The 22,763-nt window shown below is 38.1% G+C and overlaps 3 protein-coding genes across 15 annotated transcripts in view; 1 reads left to right on the top strand and 2 right to left on the bottom strand.

Annotated features, from left to right (window-relative positions):
* The first annotated feature begins 2,188 nt into the window (after positions 1 to 2,188).
* LOC116841408 (U6 snRNA-associated Sm-like protein LSm5) lies at positions 2,189 to 3,493 on the top strand. Of its 5 annotated transcripts, none has more exons than XR_004377555.1 (4): positions 2,189 to 2,429; positions 2,531 to 2,727; positions 2,871 to 2,982; positions 3,077 to 3,493. XR_004377555.1 is itself a non-coding variant. In XM_032809302.1 (3 exons), exons 1-3 carry the CDS (start codon positions 2,384 to 2,386, stop codon positions 2,901 to 2,903), a joined length of 276 nt encoding a protein of 91 aa, XP_032665193.1. In that variant the 5' UTR covers positions 2,191 to 2,383; the 3' UTR covers positions 2,904 to 3,047. The 5 variants fall into 5 exon arrangements, 1 of the variants encoding a protein (XP_032665193.1); XR_004377556.1 differs by having other exon boundaries at positions 2,190 to 2,429; positions 3,187 to 3,493; XR_004377554.1 differs by having other exon boundaries at positions 2,190 to 2,429; positions 3,122 to 3,493.
* On the bottom strand, positions 3,006 to 6,676 carry LOC116841407 (serine/threonine-protein kinase mos). Of its 2 annotated transcripts, none has more exons than XM_032809300.1 (4): positions 5,324 to 6,676; positions 5,052 to 5,224; positions 4,378 to 4,772; positions 3,006 to 3,337 (listed from the first exon to the last, which is right to left on the bottom strand). In XM_032809300.1, exons 1-4 carry the CDS (start codon positions 5,395 to 5,397, stop codon positions 3,029 to 3,031), a joined length of 951 nt encoding a protein of 316 aa, XP_032665191.1. In that variant the 5' UTR covers positions 5,398 to 6,676; the 3' UTR covers positions 3,006 to 3,028. The 2 variants fall into 2 exon arrangements, with proteins under 2 accessions (XP_032665191.1, XP_032665192.1); XM_032809301.1 differs by having other exon boundaries at positions 3,121 to 3,337; positions 4,425 to 4,772.
* A 204-nt stretch (positions 6,677 to 6,880) lies between these two features.
* The window catches only part of LOC116841405 (band 3 anion transport protein), a 66,387-nt gene continuing 50,504 nt past the window's right edge, over positions 6,881 to 22,763 (bottom strand). For 7 of the 8 annotated variants that reach the window (XM_032809293.1, XM_032809295.1, XM_032809299.1 and 4 more), the window contains 5 exons: positions 20,044 to 20,731; positions 18,899 to 18,961; positions 13,857 to 14,451; positions 11,004 to 12,105; positions 6,881 to 10,551 (listed from right to left, as the gene is read on the bottom strand). In XM_032809293.1, the coding sequence (XP_032665184.1) occupies positions 9,888 to 10,551; positions 11,004 to 12,105; positions 13,857 to 14,451; positions 18,899 to 18,961; positions 20,044 to 20,731 (3,112 nt within the window). In that variant the 3' untranslated portion in view covers positions 6,881 to 9,887. The remainder of the gene's footprint in view (positions 10,552 to 11,003; positions 12,106 to 13,856; positions 14,452 to 18,898; positions 18,962 to 20,043; positions 20,732 to 22,763) is intronic. The other variant, XM_032809292.1, reaches the window with a different exon arrangement.

The following is a 22,763-nucleotide window of genomic DNA, read 5'->3' as shown; positions in this document are numbered from 1 at the left end:
TATATATATATATATATATATATATATATATATATATATATATATATATATATATATATAATTTTCAGCCCATAATTAATATAGTTGTATATCTACTTAGATAGCACAGAGAATTAAGAAAGAATTCAGTCGTATGTCATCAATTCTGAGTTCATGTTTGGATGTAAAAAGAATTCTTTTCACTGAACTAAACTCTGAAGAATTCTTTTTGTAATTGAAAATGAACTCAGAATTGGTGATATATGACAGAATTTTTTTAAATTCTTTTTTAATTTTCTGTGCTATTTGGGTAAACAGTAACATTTTATTGTATATTAAAACGTTCTAATTAAACATTTTAATACTTACCAAAATAATTAAATTCCATTTTGCGTTTTATAAAAATTTTTACAATAATATTTAATAACATAAATATGGTAAAATAAAATAATATCACACGACTACCAATGACTACGTATTCACTACCACTAACTTAAGTAATGTCTATGCATGTAGTCCCTTCAAAGATGGCTACTACCGCCGCTACTAACAATCACTAAAATATATACTGCCTGGAACACGCGCTACCTCTTGAGTGTGCGGGATGAGAGAGAGCATGCTTGTAGGTCTCGAATAGCGCTCTATCTTTGCCTAGTACAGTCTAAACTAAAAACTAAGTCGGCTGATTTCTAAACATAAGCTAAATCTCCGAATTAGGAACCATCTTTGCTTTGTTTTTCTTAATAATAAGTCGATAAGTGAATACTAATAAATGAGAAAAAATATATATATTTTTTTATATCTTATACTTTATCTTATTCTTTTATACTTTCATTCATAAGCTTAAGTCATTGCCATTCAGTGGTCATTGCTTTTCATATTATTTCCAATATTTAACTTGGATTGTATCACATTCTCCCCACTCTCGACTATACTATGAACCAGACAAGGATAAGAGAGGAAACAAGGAACCTCTCTCTCATCCCGCACGCCTCAAGAGGCAGCGCGTGTTCCAGATAGTATATATTTCAGTGATACTAAACTAGATTGCTAACAGGCTATTTAAAAGCATATAACGACTTGCGTCCGATAGAGTTTCCGGTGTATGCGAAAAAATGGCCGCTACCACATATTTTCACTACGTTTAGTCATAAAATACTTTTGTTGAAAATGACGCATAGAGCAAATAACGTCCAATACCATCTATTTTTTTGTTACGATATTTTTTTATGCAATAAGATGCTGGCATTTTTGGTTTTACGACAGTAATTTAATGATCACGCTGACTCACATTGTACGTTGTAAGTATTCACACAAGTAACATGTCACACACACAGGACCGCCGCTATTTTTTCACATACAACCGAACCCTCATGCGACGCAAATTCGAAGCCTCAGTTAGCAATCTAGTTTAGTATAGACATCTGTGGTCTGGTCACCGACTAGTTTTTCAAAAACATGGTGGTCGTATATATATGAATGCATCTGGTTATCATTTATCGCGTTATCTCGTAACGCGATAAATACTAGTGTCAGTTTGACTATAAATTGTTAATAGAAGTAAGTAAAATTATTCTATATGTGGTTTCCAAAGTAAAATAAAAAAGTTAATTCAGTTAAAATTTGTGATATTATAAAAAAAGTCTTATTTATTATATAAATTGTCATCGTAACCTCGTTTTATTCAAAACAGTATCTGAATAGGCAATTGTGTAAAATACTGCAATACGAAGTATGAATTTTCAGATTTCAAAATGCCAACGTGTTGTGTTCTACAATGCAAGAATTATTATCAGAAAGCCTTTTCACTATATTCGCTTCCTGCAGATTAATAATGTTTCAAGTTGACAATCAAAATTATGTTTTTATTTATTCATTTCACAGTTTAATATAAAAGACTACTAATTGTTCATAATTTTCTTATTTTATTTTTTTTTACTTATTTTCTTTACTATTTTTACTACGAGTATTTTCAAATTATCCCGCTTCCCATGACAATTTCTATTGGTTCCGCCATGTTTTTCCAAACCTTGTTTCGATCAATAAAGAGGAACTCGCACGTGGCCAGACTCTAGGTGTCTGTAGTTATGTACACTGTGATACACAAAACCAGTTTATTGGTCGCATATTATCTTACAAGATATTTTAGATAATATGTGACCAATAAACTGGTTTTGTGTAACACAGTGTAACGTAGCTGGAAAGCACCTTTTATCTTATAAGGATTCTAGTGCTAGTTAGAAATCCAGGCCATTGAAATCAGACTAGTGGCCGCTCTCATGCTTCTCTCTGACCATAGAGAGAGTGTAGGCGCGCGATTTATGTGATAGTGTTTGTTTGAGCTAGTGATCTCTGTTGCATTTCTGCAAATTATTACGTGTATTGCTTTATTTTATAAATCAGTATGGCTACTTCGGTCAGTACGAATCCGTCTACGTTGTTGCCTTTAGGTGAGAACCTATTTCTGCTCTAAAATATTGCAAAAATGTTTCTAACCTCAAACTTGAACAGCCGAATGACATTTCGTGTTAACAAATGTTTATGTTTGTAGAATTGGTGGATAAATGCATCGGTTCCCGGATACACATCATCATGAAAAACGACAAAGAGATCGTCGGCACTCTACAGGGATTCGACGATTTCGTAAACATGTTACTGGAAGATGTGACCGAGAGTGAGGCAACTCCTGAGGGCCGCAGAGTTACGAAGCTAGATCAGATCCTTTTGAATGGCAGCAACATCACAATGGTGCTGTGATACTTTGTGATTTTGGGAATATAAAACTTGAACGTCAAAGTAGCGAATTATGTGATTTTTACAGCACGGCAAAATAGGTTAGGACACAGACTGTTATAATTTATTTCTCAAGTTATTTCTTCGTTCTGTTGCAGTTGGTACCTGGTGGTGAAATGCCAGATACATAAAAAGAATTATATGCTACATCCAAACCACTACTATAAGACAAGAGCAACTATAATATCAATTTAACAACAATTACTGCAAGTAAGACATGTTCCATGCTTGAAATATAATTTCAGTAAAATAAATATTAACAATCAACCAAGAGATCATTGAGTCTGTTGATTATTTCACTAAGCGTAGGCCTTTCTGCAACATTCTGTGACCATGTTGCCCTGTACAGCTCTCTGTAGTCTCCACCCAATTCATCATCTAGAGCTTCATCATTGGGACGTGTTCCTTTTGCAGAGATGTATATAATGGTATGGATATGTAATCCATGGAAGGGTACTTGCTGGGACAGCATTTGCCATGCTACGATTCCTAGTGAGTAAATGTCGGCAGCAAATGTAGGTGTACTTCCTCTGAGCACCTCTGGTGCTGCATAACCTGGTGTACCCTGGTGAGCAAAAACAGAAAAAGTTCTAATGAGAAACTTGATAAAGACCCAACATTACATACAGAGGAGAAGGTAGTAATATGAAACAAGACTAATTTCTTAAACAATTATTGTAATCTGTCTGTCAACTGAAATAAATATTATTATTAAATATTACTATTAGAGTCCTTATCAATCATCAAAAGGGTTTTGACATCAAATCACATGTTTATAGTGTTGAAAGAAACTGTTTTCTATTAAAACTTCTCACAAGATAAGATTAAAACATTTCTTGTTTTAATAAATCTAACATCAGTTACAGTATGTTAATTAGTTATAAGATTAAACTTCAAAATCGTAAAGTTAGTTGGAAATATTTTTCCTACTTTAAAATTCGTTGAGTTGTTTAAAAAATAGCAGTAGATGGTGATATAAAACAAAGTGTTCTATATTACTACATCTTATATTACCATATTTTATGCAGTGGGTGTGAATGTGATGTTTTTATTTACGACTTCCACAAGCTTAAAGGACTTCTACATAACTGAATTACTGAGATTATATATAATGAGATCAATATAATTTCCTTAATTTTTGTAAAAAGTTTTTTATTTTAACTAGTGATTTTCACATCTAAAGGAATAAAAAAGATAGAAGATTTTAACATCAACATCTTTATAATAATAAAAAGTAAGTTTATATTTTTTATTTTGTTTCACATATATTATCACCCAGTTTTCAAGATCTCAATTCTTGCACTATGTTAAAATAATTTTCTGCTCTTTAAATAGTTTATTTTTCCTAATGATTATGAATACATTACAAGAGATATACTTGCTAGAACTTCTAACAGTTATGATACAATTACTGCATGTAATATTGAATTTTTTGTTTAAAGCAAAAGCAGTAGTCCATATTTCCACCTTCTCCTCTACATAAGAGTCTCTGAGAAGATTCAGCAGATCTAAATTCGCTTTGCGACTCTTTGGTCACGAATTCGCCAGAAAATACTGGAAGCTAAACCACTTGGTGTAAAAAATTCAACGATCATGTATGCATACTCGCGGCTTGACAGAAATGTGCGGTTCATCGATCAGGAGAGAGCTACCAAAGTCGGTGAGTTTAGGTCGACCGTCGACGGCCATCAGGATATTGGTCGGCTTGACGTCCGCATGGATCACACCGGAATTATGGCAGAATTGAAGCGCATGAGCGATGTCCCGCCAGATAGAGACGCGTTCCTCTCTCGCGAGGACCGTGTTCTGTAATTTGTCCTGCAACGATGTGCCGCACAATTCCATCGTTATCAGCGACAAACTGCTGCCTCGTTCTACATTCAATATTTTTACGATGTTGGCGTGTCGCAGGATCGCCGCATGTTTCTCCGAATTGATCACTTCGTCGTCGTCGTCGTCATTCGACCTGCGTTGAATCACTTTGGCCGCCACTTGATCCCCTGGAGAAAGGAACGCGTAGCGGTGTGTGTGGTGAAATACAATAATCCCGGAGAATTAAATTTAATGAGAAGATATATCATCAACGGAAACTGAGGCTGAAGTCTCATGGCATGTACTTTCCGCGTAACCAATAGATTTCGCATAAGCGCGTAATCAATAGATTTCGACGTTTAGTATTTCTGTTGAAACTTCTAAAATAATAGAAAAATGTGATTGGTTATGCGGTTACGCGTTACGCGAAAACACGTGCCATGGGATTTCACCGTAAGACGTTGTACCTTTGTAAGACGCCTTGTAAACAGTACCGAAAGCACCCGTTCCCAACACGTGATATTGTTTCTTCGGCAGACCTTCCCTTAGTATTTTCATTCTATTGGGAGTGTCGATATTGAAGGGCGACAACTTCTCATTCTCTAGCTTTCTTGCGCGAACGTTTCTCGGAGTTTTTGGACTTGAAAGGAAGGATGAAAAGTGAGAAACAAACGCGTCACTAAGAAATTACAATGTCATTCATAACTTGTCCAAATAATCGGCACGTTTCTTCACTCACCTGGTGTCCAGTATATTGTCGAATGGTCGGAGAGACAGGCGCTTCAATGTGGGCACTATTCGCGGTGAGGCCATTTATTATTGCGTTACCATTGATCGTAATCGCCATAATAATTGCAACACAGTTACACAGAATTTTCAGTGAGACTGCGCTCGCTGTAATATCTATTCACATCCCTGGTTCAGGAGTTGGTGATCGAAGTCGATATTAATGATGATTTCTCGAACCGTTTGATTTGACGATGTCTTATTATTTATTGATGTATGAAGAAAGATCCATAGACGACACCCGCCTCACATTTTATCCATTTCATGTTGATGTATAATCGACATTTATTTATCTATATGATACTTAAAAGATCGATGTCAGCTGATTGTTTGATAATGTAGTCTATATCTGATTGATATTATGTTCAAGTTAAATTAATATCTGATATTAGGTATGTAAATTAATTCAGTGCCTTTTACATTAACATTTACTTGTTCTTTTTTAAATTATACTTTAAATATTTTTCCGTTATAGTTTTCAAGAGGCGTCAATGGTTACATTCAGCAGGAAAAGCAGTTTAACAAAGTCTTTAGCAAAGTTGCTGGCGGTACAGCGCAAAGTGCTCATTAAGACCGCTTTTTCTATTAAATGTAATCATTTATGTTTATGAAACATCATGAAACTTAGCTGCATAGTTAATATAAATTTTAAAGTTAATAGTGCTCACAATGGCTGCTGATAAAACGCATATCAATCCCTGCATTCTCTTTGCATTTCAGTTGAAGAAAAATGCTAGTGAGGCAACTGAATTGATTAGATGAAGATGCTGTAAGATACAAAACGTGCATAAAGTGGTTCCAGAAATTTCGACGTATTCACCAGAACTTGGTTCCGATTTTCACATGTTTCGGTCTCTCCAGCACTATCGATGTGATACGCGCTTTAACAATGTCGAAGACGTGAAAAAATGCATCGATGAATTTATCGAGTCTAAATCGTCACATTTTTCCGCGACAGAACCCGTCCCAGTTGCCCCAAAAGTGGATCCAAGTTGTACAAAACGAAGACGATTATTTTGATTAATATTATAATGCTTAATTGGTAAATAAAGTTTGAATTTCATAAAAAAGGCACCGAATTAATTTACACGCCTAATATATCTGAGTATGCTGTAAGCTGGATAACAGCTAGGTCGTCGACATCTACACAATATCTTCCAGACTTCATCATGATGAAGTCTTAGAGATATCACATCGATCGCTGATTTCTACACGACTCTTCTTTCATTCGACATGATATCGATCTGATTTCTTATCGACGCCTAAACCAAGGATACTACGAATACACACCACATACAAACACTAACGCGGACGACGAGTGAACAATGCGCGAACGTACATCGACTACAGAGACACTATATAGAGTATCCCAAAGTAATTACTATATACATACATTGTTTTGATTTGCTTTATGAACTTGGAATTGGAAGCGGTAATGTCGCGTCTTTATAAAGTGAAGAGTGAACGGCGAATTTCGCGGCTAGGTGTAAATGAAATAAAAACGCGGGAAGCAATTAAAATACGTTTTATTTCTTCATTCGCTAATTTAAGGCGTAAATCAGCTACTGAGAGCCTATTGCTAATTATTATTCTCTCTCTCTCTTTCTTTTTCTTTAATACTGCACGTTAACTAGATTATTTACAATTATTCTGTCGCACCATAACAATATTTACCTCGATAATCTCTCGTTACAACGCAATACCAACGATACAGTAACGTACCTACACGTGTATGTATGGTATGTATGTGTGCGCGCGTCTGTATATCGATAATAGTCTACGGATCGATTAAACGTCGCTAATTAGAGTCTGAGTTACAAAGTTGTTACTAACATTAAGTGCTCGTAGGTACCATCTTGTTTCTGAGCGATTCTTGTTCGCTATCACAATGTTAAGTGTCACCTCTCCCATCCTTCTTTTCCTCTCTTTATTTTTCTCTTTCTGCTATCGACTAATTAATTAACAATCGTCAAATCTGTATGAAGCAGAAACGACTTTACAGAAGTTTTTTTTTAGTAAAATACTCTAACGAATGAAAATACAGTGTATCCTCTATATTTATATATATATATAATATGTATATTTATATATATGTGTGTGTATATATATATATATCCTCTATTTGTTCGAAAATAGTTCATTTAGTTAACTATAACACCGCCTTTCTCACCAGCCTTATTCCTTACTATAGTTCGGATCAGCTCTAATTATAGCGTCATCGATCGCTTGGTCTTGCCTGAAACGTGAGCATTCATGCGAACCTTATCCTCTTCAGGTTTCAAGCGAGTAAAAAGATTAAAAATAAAAAAGAACAAGATTAAAATCGTGAATAGGTCAGTAAGTAAGCTCGCGCGCGAGCACCGATTCGGTAAAATCCGCAGGACGTACAGATTTGGATTAAAGTTTAGTAAGGTAAACGTCACGACGCTTCTTCGTCGAGTCACACGCTCGAGAATTTACGATCGAGACGCGCGCAGGATCTATCTATGCGAAAATTTACGAGGCTCGAGAACTCATCGACGTGTCTGTAGAGAGATATATAAAAATATGCAAGAATCTTTCTCTCTCTCTCTCTCTCTCTCTCTCCTCCCTCTTTCTCTCTCTTTCTTTACTTAAGTATCTGTGAGTGTAAGTACCCGTGCAAATAAAGGAAACGTGTAGAAATTCGTGTATACATCTATTTATATATGTATGTAAGAATAAGTGTACATTAGTACCTACGAATCTGAGGATATGTGTATTACGCGAGCAGGGAGAGCGACGGAGGGCGTAAGAGTCGGAGGTTGGACTCAAAAGTGTATAGATGGAAGAGTTTCTTTTCTTTTTTTTTTTTTTGGAAGGATCATCGTGCAGAGCAGTGCCGCTCTTTAAGGCCTAAAATTCACGCAGGTCGTCGTGAAATCGATGACCGATGAGATGCGAAATCGACGAAATCGGTAGAATACGAAGAGAATCAGGAAGATTCTTTTCGCAATGCGTACATATTCAAGCTGTCTATGAAGGTTCGCGAATCTACACACGATCACGAGAAGGAGGAATAATCCTGAAACGCGAGAAATCCGCGGGGACTTAGAAAAACTCGAGAGAGACTTCTGTGAGATATTCATGAACTCCTCGTAGTTATTTCTCGAGAAGAACTCGAAGGAACTACGTGTGTAACATACGCGGAAGGAGGGACGCGCAGGACAATTGTTTCTCACGTGACGATCTGGTTCGCCACTAGCCAAATTATGTCGTCCTCGCAATATCTCGATTTCTTTTTTTTTATTTTTTTTTGGCACTATCCTTACGCGTGCCATTACATTAACGTTTCCTGAGCATTGTATCGTCGAGCGCAAACATGAGGCACTCAGAGGCACCGGTTTTCCATATAATTTCAAGAACGCAAACATTATCCTAGCACTCATTAGGCATGCCCGAGCAATTCAATCGCCTCGCAACGCGTAGTCGGGCTTTTACATTACGAAGCAGCTGTGGGAACCGAACATGCACGCACCTTAGCAACAAGAACCGAATAGTTACCGAATAGTTGAAAAAAAACGACTATCAAAACTGAAGCATAAAAGCGAGAACCGCGAAACGTCGCGCTCGCAGAGTCAAAGACACGCGAAATGAAGGACCGAGTGTCTTCGTTAGTAATATCCCAGTAAATATCAACTAAGAGTAACATTATGTCAATGATATAATTTCTCATTCAATGTAAATGCACCCAAATAGTACAAAATGTCCTGGATGTGTTTAATACGTTCTAGTGTACTCCTGAGGGCATCTTGGACAAATTTTCAATGTTTATTTAAAAATATCTTGTGCAATTCGGATAATATTAACGTCTAGATATTAATATCTAGATAATATTATAATACATGTATGTAACAGTTACATACATGTAACAATTGTGCATTATAGCGAGATAATATAGATTAAATTGATATAATGTTACTGTTGGCTAGTGTTTATTGGGATGCACGTAATAGCTGAAGATCCAAAACGTATCAAGAGATTCGGGGAAGCTAATATATTCGCGTAAACGTTGCGGAATCTGCGGTAGACCTATGTTGGATTGACGTGATACACAGAGGCCAGGAGATCCGTGCAAAGTCCAAGATCGCCAGAACGAAGGAACTATGGAAGCGAGGATTATGCGTAAACAAAAGGACTCGTGCAACTAAGAATCCGCACAAACGAGAGATATCGATGATCTGACGACCGTCGGTGAACCTCTATACGCATATCTTATCTCTATCTTGAACTACAATCACGCCGCTTAACAGTTTCTCTATCAATGGACCCGGAATATGTTATATATTCCAATCTGACGAAAATAAAATTACAAATGCTGTCGAACAGAACGCAGCTGGACGCTTGTTCCTTCTGTCTTTCTGTGTTTTTTTTTCTTCTCTTCCTCTTAAAAGACCCTGATGCGAGACAGGTATACGAGTTTAATAGTTTCGGAAGGTACAGGACAAGTGAGTCCAGAGAGAGACACGTCGCGCGATAGAGTTCGATTAAGGCACAGTCTAACCAGGTAGTGGAGCCTCCTCGTAGAAGTCCAACTCGTTTTCGTGTTCGGACCCCTTGCTGTCGAGGGCGCGTAGCTCCGCGACAGTGAAGAAGTGGCTCATCTGAGCGCGCAGCGGGATCATCAGGATGAGGAAGAACGGCAGGGCCAGCGCGGCCCTGGTGCTTTTCACGATCCACAGCACGGCCAGGCACAGAATCTGTATTAAGGTGAACACGTGCATCTTGTAAGTTTGGACGCGACGCACGTATTTGGCCGTGCCGTGATGCTTGACTGGCATGAAGAACAGCTTGACACGGTCGAACAGTTGCACGCCATTCGTCGACGAGATGCCCATGTAGAGAAATACACCCAGCAAGACGGACATCGGCACTCGTCGCAGTAGCGGCGCCATCAGCACGCTCACGCCTATCAGTATGGCAACTAAAAGAGCGCTCACCCTCTGCTCCTTCACCTCGACGATGTGAGGCTTGTCGCCTGGTGCATGCGTGCGCGACATCACGGTCACAGCCGACACATGCGTCAGGGAGCGCACCGACGCAGCGGAACACCACGGTGCACCCATTAGACCGCATCCCACATTCATCAGACACACCACGACTATGTCCATGTGGTAGCCGTTACCCTTCCGCAGCTTGCGCTCTTTCTTGTCGATGATCAATCTGTGGAAAAAGAATGTAACGGCTAGTCAAGCGAGTTGATTATCTCTGAGAATGGAGTCCAGTCGAATCAGCTGAACGTTCCAGAGAGCATAAATGTCTAAAATAGTCTTAGACCGGTATTCACGATCTAAAATCTAAATCTGTCCCCAAGCAGAACAAAAAATCACTTTCGTCAAAATGACGAAGAAATTATCTGAATATGATTGAAAAGCTTTTTACTCATTTTTTTTATCATTTTAACATCGTCGTCATTTTTTTGCTCTACGTGGCTTTAAGTTTAAGATTTGAAGATGAACTTGAGCTTTAAGCTTTTTAGACGTTCCATAGCCGATAAAACAATCCGTTAAGGACATTTAAAAAACATTTAATTTGTTTTAGACGTTCTTCAACGTATGTTTTTTTAATATATTCTAAGATATACTTTAAGTATTTGTGCTGTCTAGATTACTTACTCCGATATTTGAGTCTCCATGAATACCAAAATGTAGACTAGCAAAGCGGGCACCACGCAAGCTAACGCCATCCAGAACGGAATTGGTTTCTCCATACCGGCGGGCGATACGAACCAGCTTCTGTCGGGTTCTGTCGGGGTGAGTCCTTCGGGGACCAGCAGCTTCTCTGTCTTCACCGTAGCCAAGTAATCGATCAGGACGAAAACGATTATACTGATTGGCACGCCAAAGTCACCGAAGGCTCTACGAGCGCTACGGCCCAAGTAATGGCTGTTGCGGAAGATTCTCAGATAGTAGGCACCCAGGAAGGTACCGAGACAAAGGATCGTACACATCAGAGCCGTATTGGGTTGATTGATCAGCAGCCCGGCGATGTCGTACCTCGGTACCAGCTCGCTGGCATTCTCCAAGCGATACGTCATCTCGCTCTCATTCCACGTAGTGATTTTCATCTCGGTGACGTATAGCGGGTAGGCGGTGTCGTTGATGTTCGGCCCGAAGCTATATTCGTGAAGGAGGGGGTTGCGCACAAAGTAATTGTAGAGCTTGATGAACGTTTCGACGATGTAAAGAATGGAGATCAGTCCGGTGAAGATTTCCTCCGTGAAGCGTGTGAAGAGCCGCACGAGGACAGAGCCTTCCACGCAGGCGATCACCAGGGCGATAATGCCCATCCAAGCACCCACATACACTCGAACAGTGAGAAACTCGAGCTCGTTCGCTATGCAGAAGTTGTACAAGCTTTCGTCGAATAGCAACAGTGGACCGGTCGTGCCGATGATGACCAGCGGTTGGGTGGCGAACAACGCCATCACCACACCTGTCCACGAGCCAGAGACCAGAGTCTCGGAGATGCCGATTACATTCTGCGTTTTGTCGCTCATCAGGCCGCCGAAGGTGATGGCGGTACAGAGTGCGGCGAAGTACATGAAAATAGCAGCCGCAAGACAGGACGAGTTAAGACCATCCGTAAAATCTGACAAGTAAAAAGGATAGCGACGCTTGATGTCGTTGATGAGGCCGCCGAATGGTCGTCTGGTGCGCCGCAGCGGATCGTCATCGTCTTCTGGTGGTTTCTTCTCTTCCTCGCCTGCTAAGAGAGCTGTAGATCGCCCACGATTAGTTATCGCCAGATTAAGTTGATACTTTTTTTTTCAAGTAAGCTCAAGGTCAATGGCTTATAAAATTAACTCAGTTCAGTTAAAAGTTATTGGGAGTACAAATTAGTTCGGTCCGTTTTCAAAAGATGGCTCTGGCTGTTATGAATGTTTCATAGTGACAGCTGATTTCGGTGGTTTCAGAGAGGTTAGACATCTGTCAATAATATTCAGTTTATATCGCTTTGAGTTTCATACAAAACCCCTGTTTTTTACTGTGTTGAATATGTCAAATTTTGTGTTAACTAAGCAGCATTTGCGGGAGGTTTTAGTTTTCTGCTTTAATTGGAAGAAAAGTGCAGCTGAAGCGCATCGAATGCTTGTAGAAGTTTATGGTGACAATGCTCCAACTGATAAATCATGTAGGGAATGGTTTCGACGTTTTAAGAATGGTGATTTCAGCGTTGAAGACAAGCCTCGCTCTGGACAACCAAAAAAATTCGAAGACAAAGAATTGGAGGCATTACTCGATGAAGATCCGAGTCAAACGCAAGAGGAGCTTGCAGAATCATTGGGAGTTACGCAACAAGCAGTTTCCGTACGATTGAAATCCATGGGAATGATTCACAAGCAAGGCAATTGGGTGCCTTATGAACTGAAACTGAAAAACGTTGAAAGGTGATTTTTCACTTGCGAGCAGCTGATTCAAAGACAACAAAGAAAGGGTTTTTTTACATCGGATTGTGACTGGGGATGAGAAATGGATATTCTACGATAACCCCAAGAAGAAAAAATATTACGCTATGCCCGGTCGATCGTTGCCATCGACCTCAACATCAACACCAAAGCCGAATATTCATGGCTCGAAGGTCATGCTGTGTATCTGGTGGGACCAAAAGGGTGTTGTATACTATGAGCTGCTACAACCTGGCGATTCCATTACGGGCCATCGGTATAGGCTACAATTGATTCGTTTGAGCCGTGCATTACGAGAAAAACGGCCGGAATACGAGCAAAGACATGACAAAGTTATTCTTCTGCATGATAACGCTCGGCCTCATGTCGCAAAAGTCGTAAAAAATTATTTGGAAACGCTCAAGTGGGATATTTTACCGCACCCGCCGTATTCGCCGGACATTGCTCCTTCTAATTACTGGTTGTTCCGACGGATGCAACACGATTTGGCAGGTCACCGGTTCACTTCTTTCGCAGAAATCGAAAATTCGCTCCTAACTTGGATCACCTCAAAAGACGAGACATTTTTTCGACGAGATGGAATTCGAAAATTGCCTGAGAGAAAGTAGTAGCCAGCGATGGACAATACTTTGATTAATCTGTTCATTCATTTTGTTCTGAAATAAATGCATTTTTGACCACAAAAAACGGACCGAACTAATTTGTACTCCCAATACATACACAAAACTTTTCTTAACTATTTTTATTGAACTTTTATGAATTCTTTTATGTTATAATTTATATAAAAAGAGTTAATATAAATTAAAATTAATGCGTTTTAAAAGAAATAACTAGTCTAAATAAAAAATTGAATTTAAATTGTAAGGAATATAAAGCGAACTGAGGAACATACTATCTTGACAAATGCAACTAGATAAGAGAGATTTCTCTCGTCTTCTCTTACAAAATTAACTCAGTTAAACAGATTTAACTATCTGATTGAATGGCAACAGACTCAATAATTAGATACAAACGGCCACGATCAACCGAGACACACTCATCGAAGGAGCCAAGTCTTTACCTTTCTTTACAGCTGTTTCACTTTGCACTGGTTTGGTCTTCTCCTCGAGCGCCTTCGCCTTTCTCTTCCTGATGGCTTCGCTCTTCGCCTTGAGCTCGTCGAAAGGCAGCAGCGCTTGTCTTTCCCAGTCACCGGGTGGCAGTACGATCGAATCGTCCAAGAACTCGTTGATAGCTGACAATAATTCTCGTCTCTCGGTGGCCTTGTACGCGACTTTGTGGAATGACGTGTTCGCCATCAGAGTAGAGATAGACCGACCGATCTCATGGTAATCCAGATCTGCGTTCCTCGGTCCCAGTAGGGTGAACATGAACCTCACCGGTATCGTGACTTCCGTGATGGACGGCATGAACACACCTTCAGCCAGTCGTACGAAAGCTATTGTCGGCTGGTCCAGGAAGTCAACGGCACCGACGAGAACAACCGTTGCCTCAGCACCAGCTGGGATCCTCTTCAGAATGTACTCGTTGTGACTTTTCTTCAGATCCTCGTTGCTGCTCGTGTATGTTAGTTCCTCCTTGACATCAACCACGACATGATTACTGTCCAGGGCCAAGTTCGACGACACGATCTTCGGCTTTGCGTCGTGTAAATTCTGTTGAATTTTATGAGATTGTTAAAGAAAATCTGTGAAAGAGAGATCTCGGGTGCTACCGAAGAAAATTATACATATAGTTTCTCCGTAAGAATTAAGAGTTAAGAAAGTATAGCTGATTGTGTTCCAATATCATGAAACTAGAACGATCTGTATCATTAAAGCTCCTAATCGCTCGTCGCAGAACTCTTGTCTAATGATGTCAGAAGCGAGAAAATGTACGTCCAAAACTCCTGCAAAAAACGTCGAAATAATCTAATTTTTACCTAATTTCATGATATTATATTTTGCGTTTACTTATGCACAAAGAGAAATATGTGCGGAAGTAATAACTCCCATTAACGAGAAAACTTAATCGACTCTTAAAAGTTTAGAATCCAAGGAAAGAAAAATGTGCCAAAGAACGAAAGAAATGTGATTGCCTTTTTAGTATCGCAATCAAAATGGAAAAAGAAGACGAGACATCTCAAACAAGAAAAGTGCGCGTGACAGAAATATTTATCTGAATCTAAAAGTGAAGAAAATGCTTAAAATCCCTGCTTAAAATGATGAATACAAAACAATAAGATTATATCACGTTCAATTGGAATTTTAATGTAAATCAATTATCATCCAATTCAGAATAAACTTTAAGTAATGTTACTGCTTTGTATTCATCATTCTAAATAGGGAAACGCTACGTATATATCGTTACACTCATCCAAAATACATAATTATATTTTTAAAGGATATATATTCCTCTATATATAACCTCAAGAATGTTTTCTAAAATCAAAAGATCAGAGGAACTTAGTCTTTTATCTTTTATCAGCACAAAATTTTATTCTTAGTAGAAATTTCTTCTAGTAAGAGAGCATTCTGTTTTAAGTAAACATATTTTTTCTTATTTAAAAGGAGAAAAATTAGAATAATAGTTTTCCAATTAATAGTTCACTCTAATAGAAGAAGAATATTTTTTTCGATAAGAATTTCCGCTTAAAATATGGGATTGCAGAAAAACCAGCGCCTTGCAACGAAAGTTCTTTTTCCCGTTGTTAGAATATTTTCCTTTTAGAAGAAAGAAGAATCTTTTTAAGATCATATATACCAGGTCTGTAAATATGAAACCGGAATTTGCCCATAGATGGCCCTAGCTGTCAATGTAGTTACAGTCAAACCGCGTCATTGGTGCCATTTTCTTGTTGACATCTCTGACAAAGATTTTCAACTCACAACAATACAAGTTTCATACAACAGCATAGTGTAATAGCGTTGAACATGTCGAATTTTGTGCCTCGAAACTACAATTCGCGGACAGCATTGATTTTCTGTTACCATTTGAAGAAAACTGCTGCAGAATCGCATCGAATGCTTGCCGAAGCTTACGGTGAGCATGCTCTTGGTAAATCACAGTGCTTTGAGTGGTTTAAAAAATTAAAAAGTGGCGATTTTGACGTGAGAAACGAAGAACGTGGAAGACCACCGAAAAAGTTTGAAGACAGCGAATTGCAAGCATTGTTGGATGAGGATGACACTCAAACGCAACAACAACTCGCGGATCAATTAAATGTGACACGAGAAGCCGTCTCCATACGTTTGAAAGCCATGGGAAAGATCCAGAAGATGCGAAAATGGGTTCCACATGAACTGAATGAAAGACAGCAGGAAAACCGAAAAACCACTTGCGAAATGCTGCTCGCCAAGTACAAAAGAAAGTCATTTCTCCATCGAATTGTGACTGGCGATGAAAAGTGGATATATTTTGAGAATCCTAAGCGTAAAAGATCATGGGTAACTCCAGGCGAACCATCGACAACGACTGCAAGGCCAAATCGCTATGGACGGAAGACAATGCTCTGTGTTTGGTGGGATCAGAAGGGTGTGATCTATTATGAGCTGCTAAAACCTGGCCAAACCGTTAATACTGAACGCTACCGACAACAAATGATCGATTTGAATCAAGCTTTGCGTGAAAAACGACCAGAATATAAAAAAAGGCAACACAAAGTGATTTTGTTTTATGATAATGCACCATCACACAGCAAAACTGGTCAAGGAAACGATTGAGGCGTTTAGTTGGGAAATACTTTCGCATGCGGCTTACTCACCAGACTTAGCTCCGTCCGATTACTATTTATTTGCATCGATGGTACACGCACTTGTTAAGCAGCGCTTCACTTCTTACGAAAATGTACGAAAATGGCTCGATGACTGGTTTGCCTCAAAAGAGCAACAATTTTTTTGGCGTGGCATCCACAAATTGTTAGACAGGTGGGAAAAATGTATAGCTAGCGATGGGCAATACTTCGAATAAAATATTTTTTATCATTTTCATACAATAAACGTGTATTTCCTATACAAAAATTCCGGTTTCATATTTACATACCTGATAAGAAGATATTCGGAAATAAAATTATGTTTTTTTGAATACTGCCGAACACAATATACTCGTGCTGTACAATAACAGTACACTGAAAAACTCATTTAGTTGAGTTAACCAAAATTTGGTTAAAATAAGATGCAATAAATCCCAGACAACATAATGTCTAAAATCGGGACATAAGACGTCTTAAAGATAATCTTTAAGACGTCTTAAAGATTATCTTTAAGACGTCTTATGTCCCGATTTTAGACATTATGTTGTTTGGGATGTTTTGGTTGTGAAAATCAATATTTGGTACTTTGAATCAAAGGTTTGATTTTTTGAAACAAAAATGAAACAGGTTTAGTTTCAGACAATCAAAGGTAGAATCTTTGGTAGAAAAAACAAAATTTTGGCCCTCACAACCAAAGCATTTGTTCGACCTTTTAACCAAATTTTGATTAACCCACCTAAATGAATTTGTCAATGTATGGTACACAAAAATATGACGTAATCTCACGCTGCGAAAAAAATAGACCGAGAAAGTCGGCGATCACTTTAAAAAAATATCGTGTCCACTTGACGAATTGCGCATTGACGCGATGATACATTGCGCTATGTAGTTGCTGACCAAATCGCAATCATTGAATCAATCGATAACTCATCGCGACAACTCTACAGTTTCAATTCAATTCAAATGTTTGCTCGTCCGAGCAAAGTCTCGTTAGTACTACCATTTTCTTTCTCAGTGCAGAAGTAGAACCTCGAGATCGCGATAAAATATAAAACGAGACGTCGTATCTTCGTGATTGGCTCCGTACAAAAAAGATGAGGAAATTACAAAAGTAAAATCCAAAGAACAGAGACGTGATACGGCGATTGCAGGCGTTCGTGGTCGCCAATATCGATCGACAAGCGTCGTTCAACCGCGAACACTTCCAGTGTTCCAGTTTGTTATCCAAGTTCTGGGAGCAGTTGATAAGACATTCGCGAAAGTACGATACACAATAGATGAAGCTGTTGGAACACGCTGCGATTTGGTTTCATTTAGCACGACTGCAAAGTAAAAGAACCCACAGCGCGATTTGAACGAAATAACTCTGGAAAACTCGGTGCGAAGATTCGGCCCCGTTTAAATAAGCTCCTCGCTAGTCCCGACACTACGAACAAAAAGAAAAGACACAGAGACTACAACTAAGACGGATCCTACACGCTAAATCTATAATTCTATCTAGTTTTCTACCAGATCTAACGACGATTCTACTGACAGATGTTAACTTTCTCGCTCTAATATTATTGGTACGATAATATTGTTATATATAGGCGTACGAGACATGAAACATATACTGAGAGTGTAAAATAAAAAAGAAATTAAGCTGATAATTTTTCTCGTTTCGTAACACATACATAACCCCAGATATTCTTATTGTTTTGGCCTTTAAATATTTAAGAATATTTAAAATTTCAGTATAGAAAGAATATAAAATAAGTCAAGTAACATCATATTCGAAATTATTTTTATTGTTTTTTATATAAGAGGAAAATGTGTAAGAAATAAATTGTGTAATTGGAAGGGGGTGAATATTGTGGTCAACCAATTATTCCAAGCACACAATTTATTCCTTACATATTTTCCTTTAATATAAAAAAAACAACAGAGTTATTTTAGAATCTTACGTTATATGACTTTTACACTCTTAGTAATTCACTAATTGTTTGTAAATAATATCTCAACTATTATTACAAATATCTCAGAACGGTATAGGACTTTCATGTTCACCTCAATTCGTTCTACGTTCCCACAAAAATAGAGAACATTCTGAAACACTCTGCATATATATTCTATGTTGAAAATTAAAAAATTCGTATTTCAAAATCAAAACAATAATGTAAAATAAGAAAGTCTAGAGTTATAAAGGTACGTGTACATATAGGCGTTGGTACGTTTACCTTAATCGACAGAACTGATAAAGTCACTTCATGCTGGAGCTTTAGAGATTAAGAAATACAAAGAAATAAAAAAAATCCGCGTGAAAAGTGCGAGCAAATAAGGACTAGCGGTAAGAATGAAAAAACTGCGTTCTATTCGGGAAACGAGAGATTTACATGTTGGGTTACATGGTTCTCAGCGACTTCCCGCGCAGCATCTTCTTCCTCCAGCCAGATGGACTGTGGAAACAACATTAGCACACTGTCAGTCAAAGCTATTTCCCGCTACCACCCCGCTACAACTACTTGCTACTACTGATCGCGACACTGATAGTCCTAGGTAGTCTTCGGTGTTTCGAGGCTCGTAGACTGCGTAGACTAGTGTAAAATTCATTTGTCTAAAATTGCTACGCGAGCACGACAAGATACATCGTCATCCGTTCAATATCGATCAACCTTCTTTTCGTTCACTACAACTGCAGATTCCGAACTGCTATACTAGGAGAAGATACTATCGAATCGGTAGAATTGGCGAACAGTATGCTGAGCAAATCTTTTTCATTCAATATTAGTATTATTGAGGCTAATACGCGAATTATTAAAATAATATAGTATAACGCATTTATTGTGATAATTCGAGTATTGGTTTCACAATAACTTTGCAAGAAGATTCGTCTTAATCATCCTGCTGAAAAGAATTCGATAAGAATTGATAAAAATATATACAAGTTTCGTCGAAATATTATATAATTTTGTTTGAACTTATCATTTCCAAATTACCAATTACCATTACCATAATTATTATTTACCAAATTTCAATTTCTCACATTTCAGCTCATATAAAAAATTGTTTCGTTTTTATATCGTAACTTATTTTTAACAACTAAGTGTATTATGCTGAACAATTAAATATTCTGAATATGTCCTTCTGTGATTTTGCCATTTTCTATCAAAAACAAGATTCGCTTACACCGACTTTTCTTATGTAATTCTATCTTTTAAACGGGACACTGTACTAGTAATCAATTTTATTGATTCCGTAGCATTTTCTTTCCGTGTAACAGTTCGTAGAATCGTGAAGTCCCCGTGAGAAAAAACGTTCGTTCGATTCGTCGTGGAATTGAATCTACATAGCAGCCCCGAAGCCTGTAAACGAACGTTACCTGTTGAAGATCGATTATCACGATCCCCTCATCTGTCGCCTCGCTACTTATTTACTCTACTACGCAAGCAACTTGCAGGCTACTCTTGCGATTAATCGAGATTCGGCCGCTGTCACGCAACGGAGTCAATATGAGCGACGGGTCAATATAAGGAACTACCTGAAGGCTGGTGTAGCTGGAATAACTCCTCTTAGCGCCGAAACGGAAGCCCCGTTCATGCTCATGCACGTGTCGATGTCTGAGCAGCAGCGCTCGCATCACGACCGGTCTGTCCTCGGCCAGGATCAGCTCCTCGACGACCATCTGCTCGACCACCCTGTAGGCCAGCCCAGGCAGGTCCTTCTCTTCCAGGTCGAGAAGGACTACGCCGGTCTCAAGACAACGGCGGAGATTCAACAGAGAGTGAAAGCTCAGGGAGGCCACATGAGGTCTGCCCCATCTATCAGCACCCTCTTCGACGTCTTCCTCATATTTGATCCAGCGGGCGGTCTCTCTCCACTCACGCTCCTCGCCCATGCCGTGCAGCTCGTCCAGTTGGACGAACACCTCGTGCGGCGAATGATCGTACATCTTCTTGAAGGTATCGTGAGGGATACCGCCCTCCTTCCGCCGGCCGATCTGCACCACCGAGTGGGCCGCTTTGTGCCGACGCATGCCACGCGGATCGTCGCTGCGGTGCGACTCCAGGTCGTCGATGTCGAGCTCCTGGAGAGTGCTCGCCTCCTCCGGCTGCACGCTGACGCGACGAGTCAACAGGCCGGAGTTGTCCGGCAGACCGGCTCCAGAGCGTTTTCGCCATTGCGGGTCCTCCTGCAGAGAGTACTTGCGGGACTTGTGATGATGGCGTCTGAAACAGTCAACGACTAACTAGTTAAATTACCGGAGCCTTCTCGTACGTAGAACAAGTCTGCTTTGTGTGCGCAGCTAATTTTTACAATTGCTAATTAATTAATTCATTGTAAAATAATCTTTACAATCGCTATGCGATGTCATATAATCTTATATGTTCATGTGTTTATGTTTTTCTCTTTCCTCTTTTTTTATTTTTTCCTTTCTTTAATATGTAATAATAAGAATATATTATATTATTATATATTATTATATATAATTACATATTATATATAATAATAATAATATAATATATATAATAATATAATATATAATAATATTTAATATAAATCTTTTTGTATTAGTTTATGTATGTATACATATGTATGCATGTGTATATATGCAAATGTATTTTTCTATTCTATTGTCAAAAAAGTTATTCTGTTTATAAATACATTAATTAATGAGTGAATTAATTAATTAACACGTTTACATTCGCTATCACGATGTATTTAGAGAACTCTCCACAGAGCACTTTATTATGAAATTGTGTAAAAAGCAGACTTTGTTTGATAATATACATTCGAACAGAGAAAAACTTTTTTTGTCATACATATATGTGACGCTGGTCTCTCGTGAGAGATCGTTGCGTCATACATATATAACGTTGCCCAGACAGACTTTTATAATTATCACGACGTGAGACAATCAATGATGGAAGCTCTATAATTATTTTAATCACATTTATGAGATAAATACATCGTACTAAATTAATCGTTAAATTTACATTACACAATAATGGGCATTTTTTGTTATATTGATGTAGCAAAATTTTATTAAAAATTACACTCAGGTTTTCATATTATATTTTACATAACATATTATCTTGAACAAATTTTGGTCTTTTTTTCATACTTCTTTTATATTCCCAGCACACACCAAGTAACAGTTATATAACTGTTACTGTTGCTGGGTTTCTACACTGAGAAAAAAGTGGCTAAGTTAGTGAAACTTTACTTGAACGAACAAAGTTCGAGCAAACGTTTAGTCAATTGAACGAATTATATCGTTGCAGCAACGAATTATTGACACTGAGAGAAATGGCTTGGTGAATGACTCTATACTCGTCTTATGAAAGTAATATAGTGAATTTATATGCGATATCTAGTTCACATATCCAATATTCTGATTACGATGCTTTAACGCATCTGATAGTCGATACCGAGACATTTAGTTGTAGGCATCTAAACAGTTTGGTGATTCTCTCTAGACGCGTGATACTATAGACGCGATAGTTAATTGTTACTCGCTGCGACGTTTCCTTTTTCATCTATATTAATTTGTAAAGACGTCGGTGTTATAAAAGAATTGAAACCATCAGATATTTGGAAGAATAGAATTTCTTAAAATATGTTGACAAATGTAGAAGTAAATATATGAAGATTATATGCAGTAAGTATATGAAAATTATATATATAGCTGTATATATATGTATATATATCAAATGAATATTCACCAAATGAATTATATGCTGTACCAGGTTTGGTAAACATATTTAAACATATTTAAACATCACTGTAATGCTACTTAGACAATGCGCTCACCAGATTGTTTGGTATCATTGACTAAATATCTTGTTATATGATCATTCACCATGCCGTTTGGTAAATCTGAATAGAATTCTGGTCAGTATCATCAAACATTTCCTTCAGTGAACTGATTCGATAGTTGAGATTTGGCCAGTAACTATTAGGACCTTAACTTAGTTTCCGCCCGCAAATGTTAGATGGCAATGCAAACAGTTCTAGTAGTCATTACTAACGAAACAGTTCTAGTAGTCATTACTAACGAAACAGGTAGTTTGTGATTAATTTCGACATTTCTCGATAACATTCAGTCAGCATACACAATTATTTTCCTAAACAACAATTTCTTTTGCTTTGTGAAAAATGGAACGCGATAAAGTGTTTTTTCGACATGTGCTTTTGCACTATTTTGATTTGAAAAAAAGTGTAGCAGAAGTTCATCGATTACTTGAAGAAGGTTATGGT

Source organism: Odontomachus brunneus, unplaced genomic scaffold (assembly GCF_010583005.1).
Source record: "Odontomachus brunneus isolate Ranch 3 - 2012 unplaced genomic scaffold, Obru_v1 Obru_scaffold_015, whole genome shotgun sequence".
NCBI classification, from domain to species: Eukaryota; Metazoa; Arthropoda; class Insecta; order Hymenoptera; family Formicidae; genus Odontomachus; species Odontomachus brunneus.
Note: the sequence above shows the minus strand (reverse complement) of the source record. Positions and strands in the feature narration are given on the sequence as shown.

Coding starts and splice junctions, on each gene's coding strand:
- LOC116841408 (XM_032809302.1), top strand. CDS start 2,384: ATGGCTACTTCGGTCAGTACGAATCCGTCTACGTTGTTGCCTTTAG. Junction 2,430..2,530: donor GTCTACGTTGTTGCCTTTAG/GTGAGAACCTAT, acceptor TTATGTTTGTAG/AATTGGTGGATAAATGCATC. Junction 2,728..2,870: donor ATGGCAGCAACATCACAATG/GTGCTGTGATAC, acceptor GTTCTGTTGCAG/TTGGTACCTGGTGGTGAAAT.
- LOC116841407 (XM_032809300.1), bottom strand. CDS start 5,397: ATGGCCTCACCGCGAATAGTGCCCACATTGAAGCGCCTGTCTCTCCGA. Junction 5,225..5,323: donor GACAATATACTGGACACCAG/GTGAGTGAAGAA, acceptor CTTCCTTTCAAG/TCCAAAAACTCCGAGAAACG. Junction 4,773..5,051: donor TTACAAGGCGTCTTACAAAG/GTACAACGTCTT, acceptor TCCTTTCTCCAG/GGGATCAAGTGGCGGCCAAA.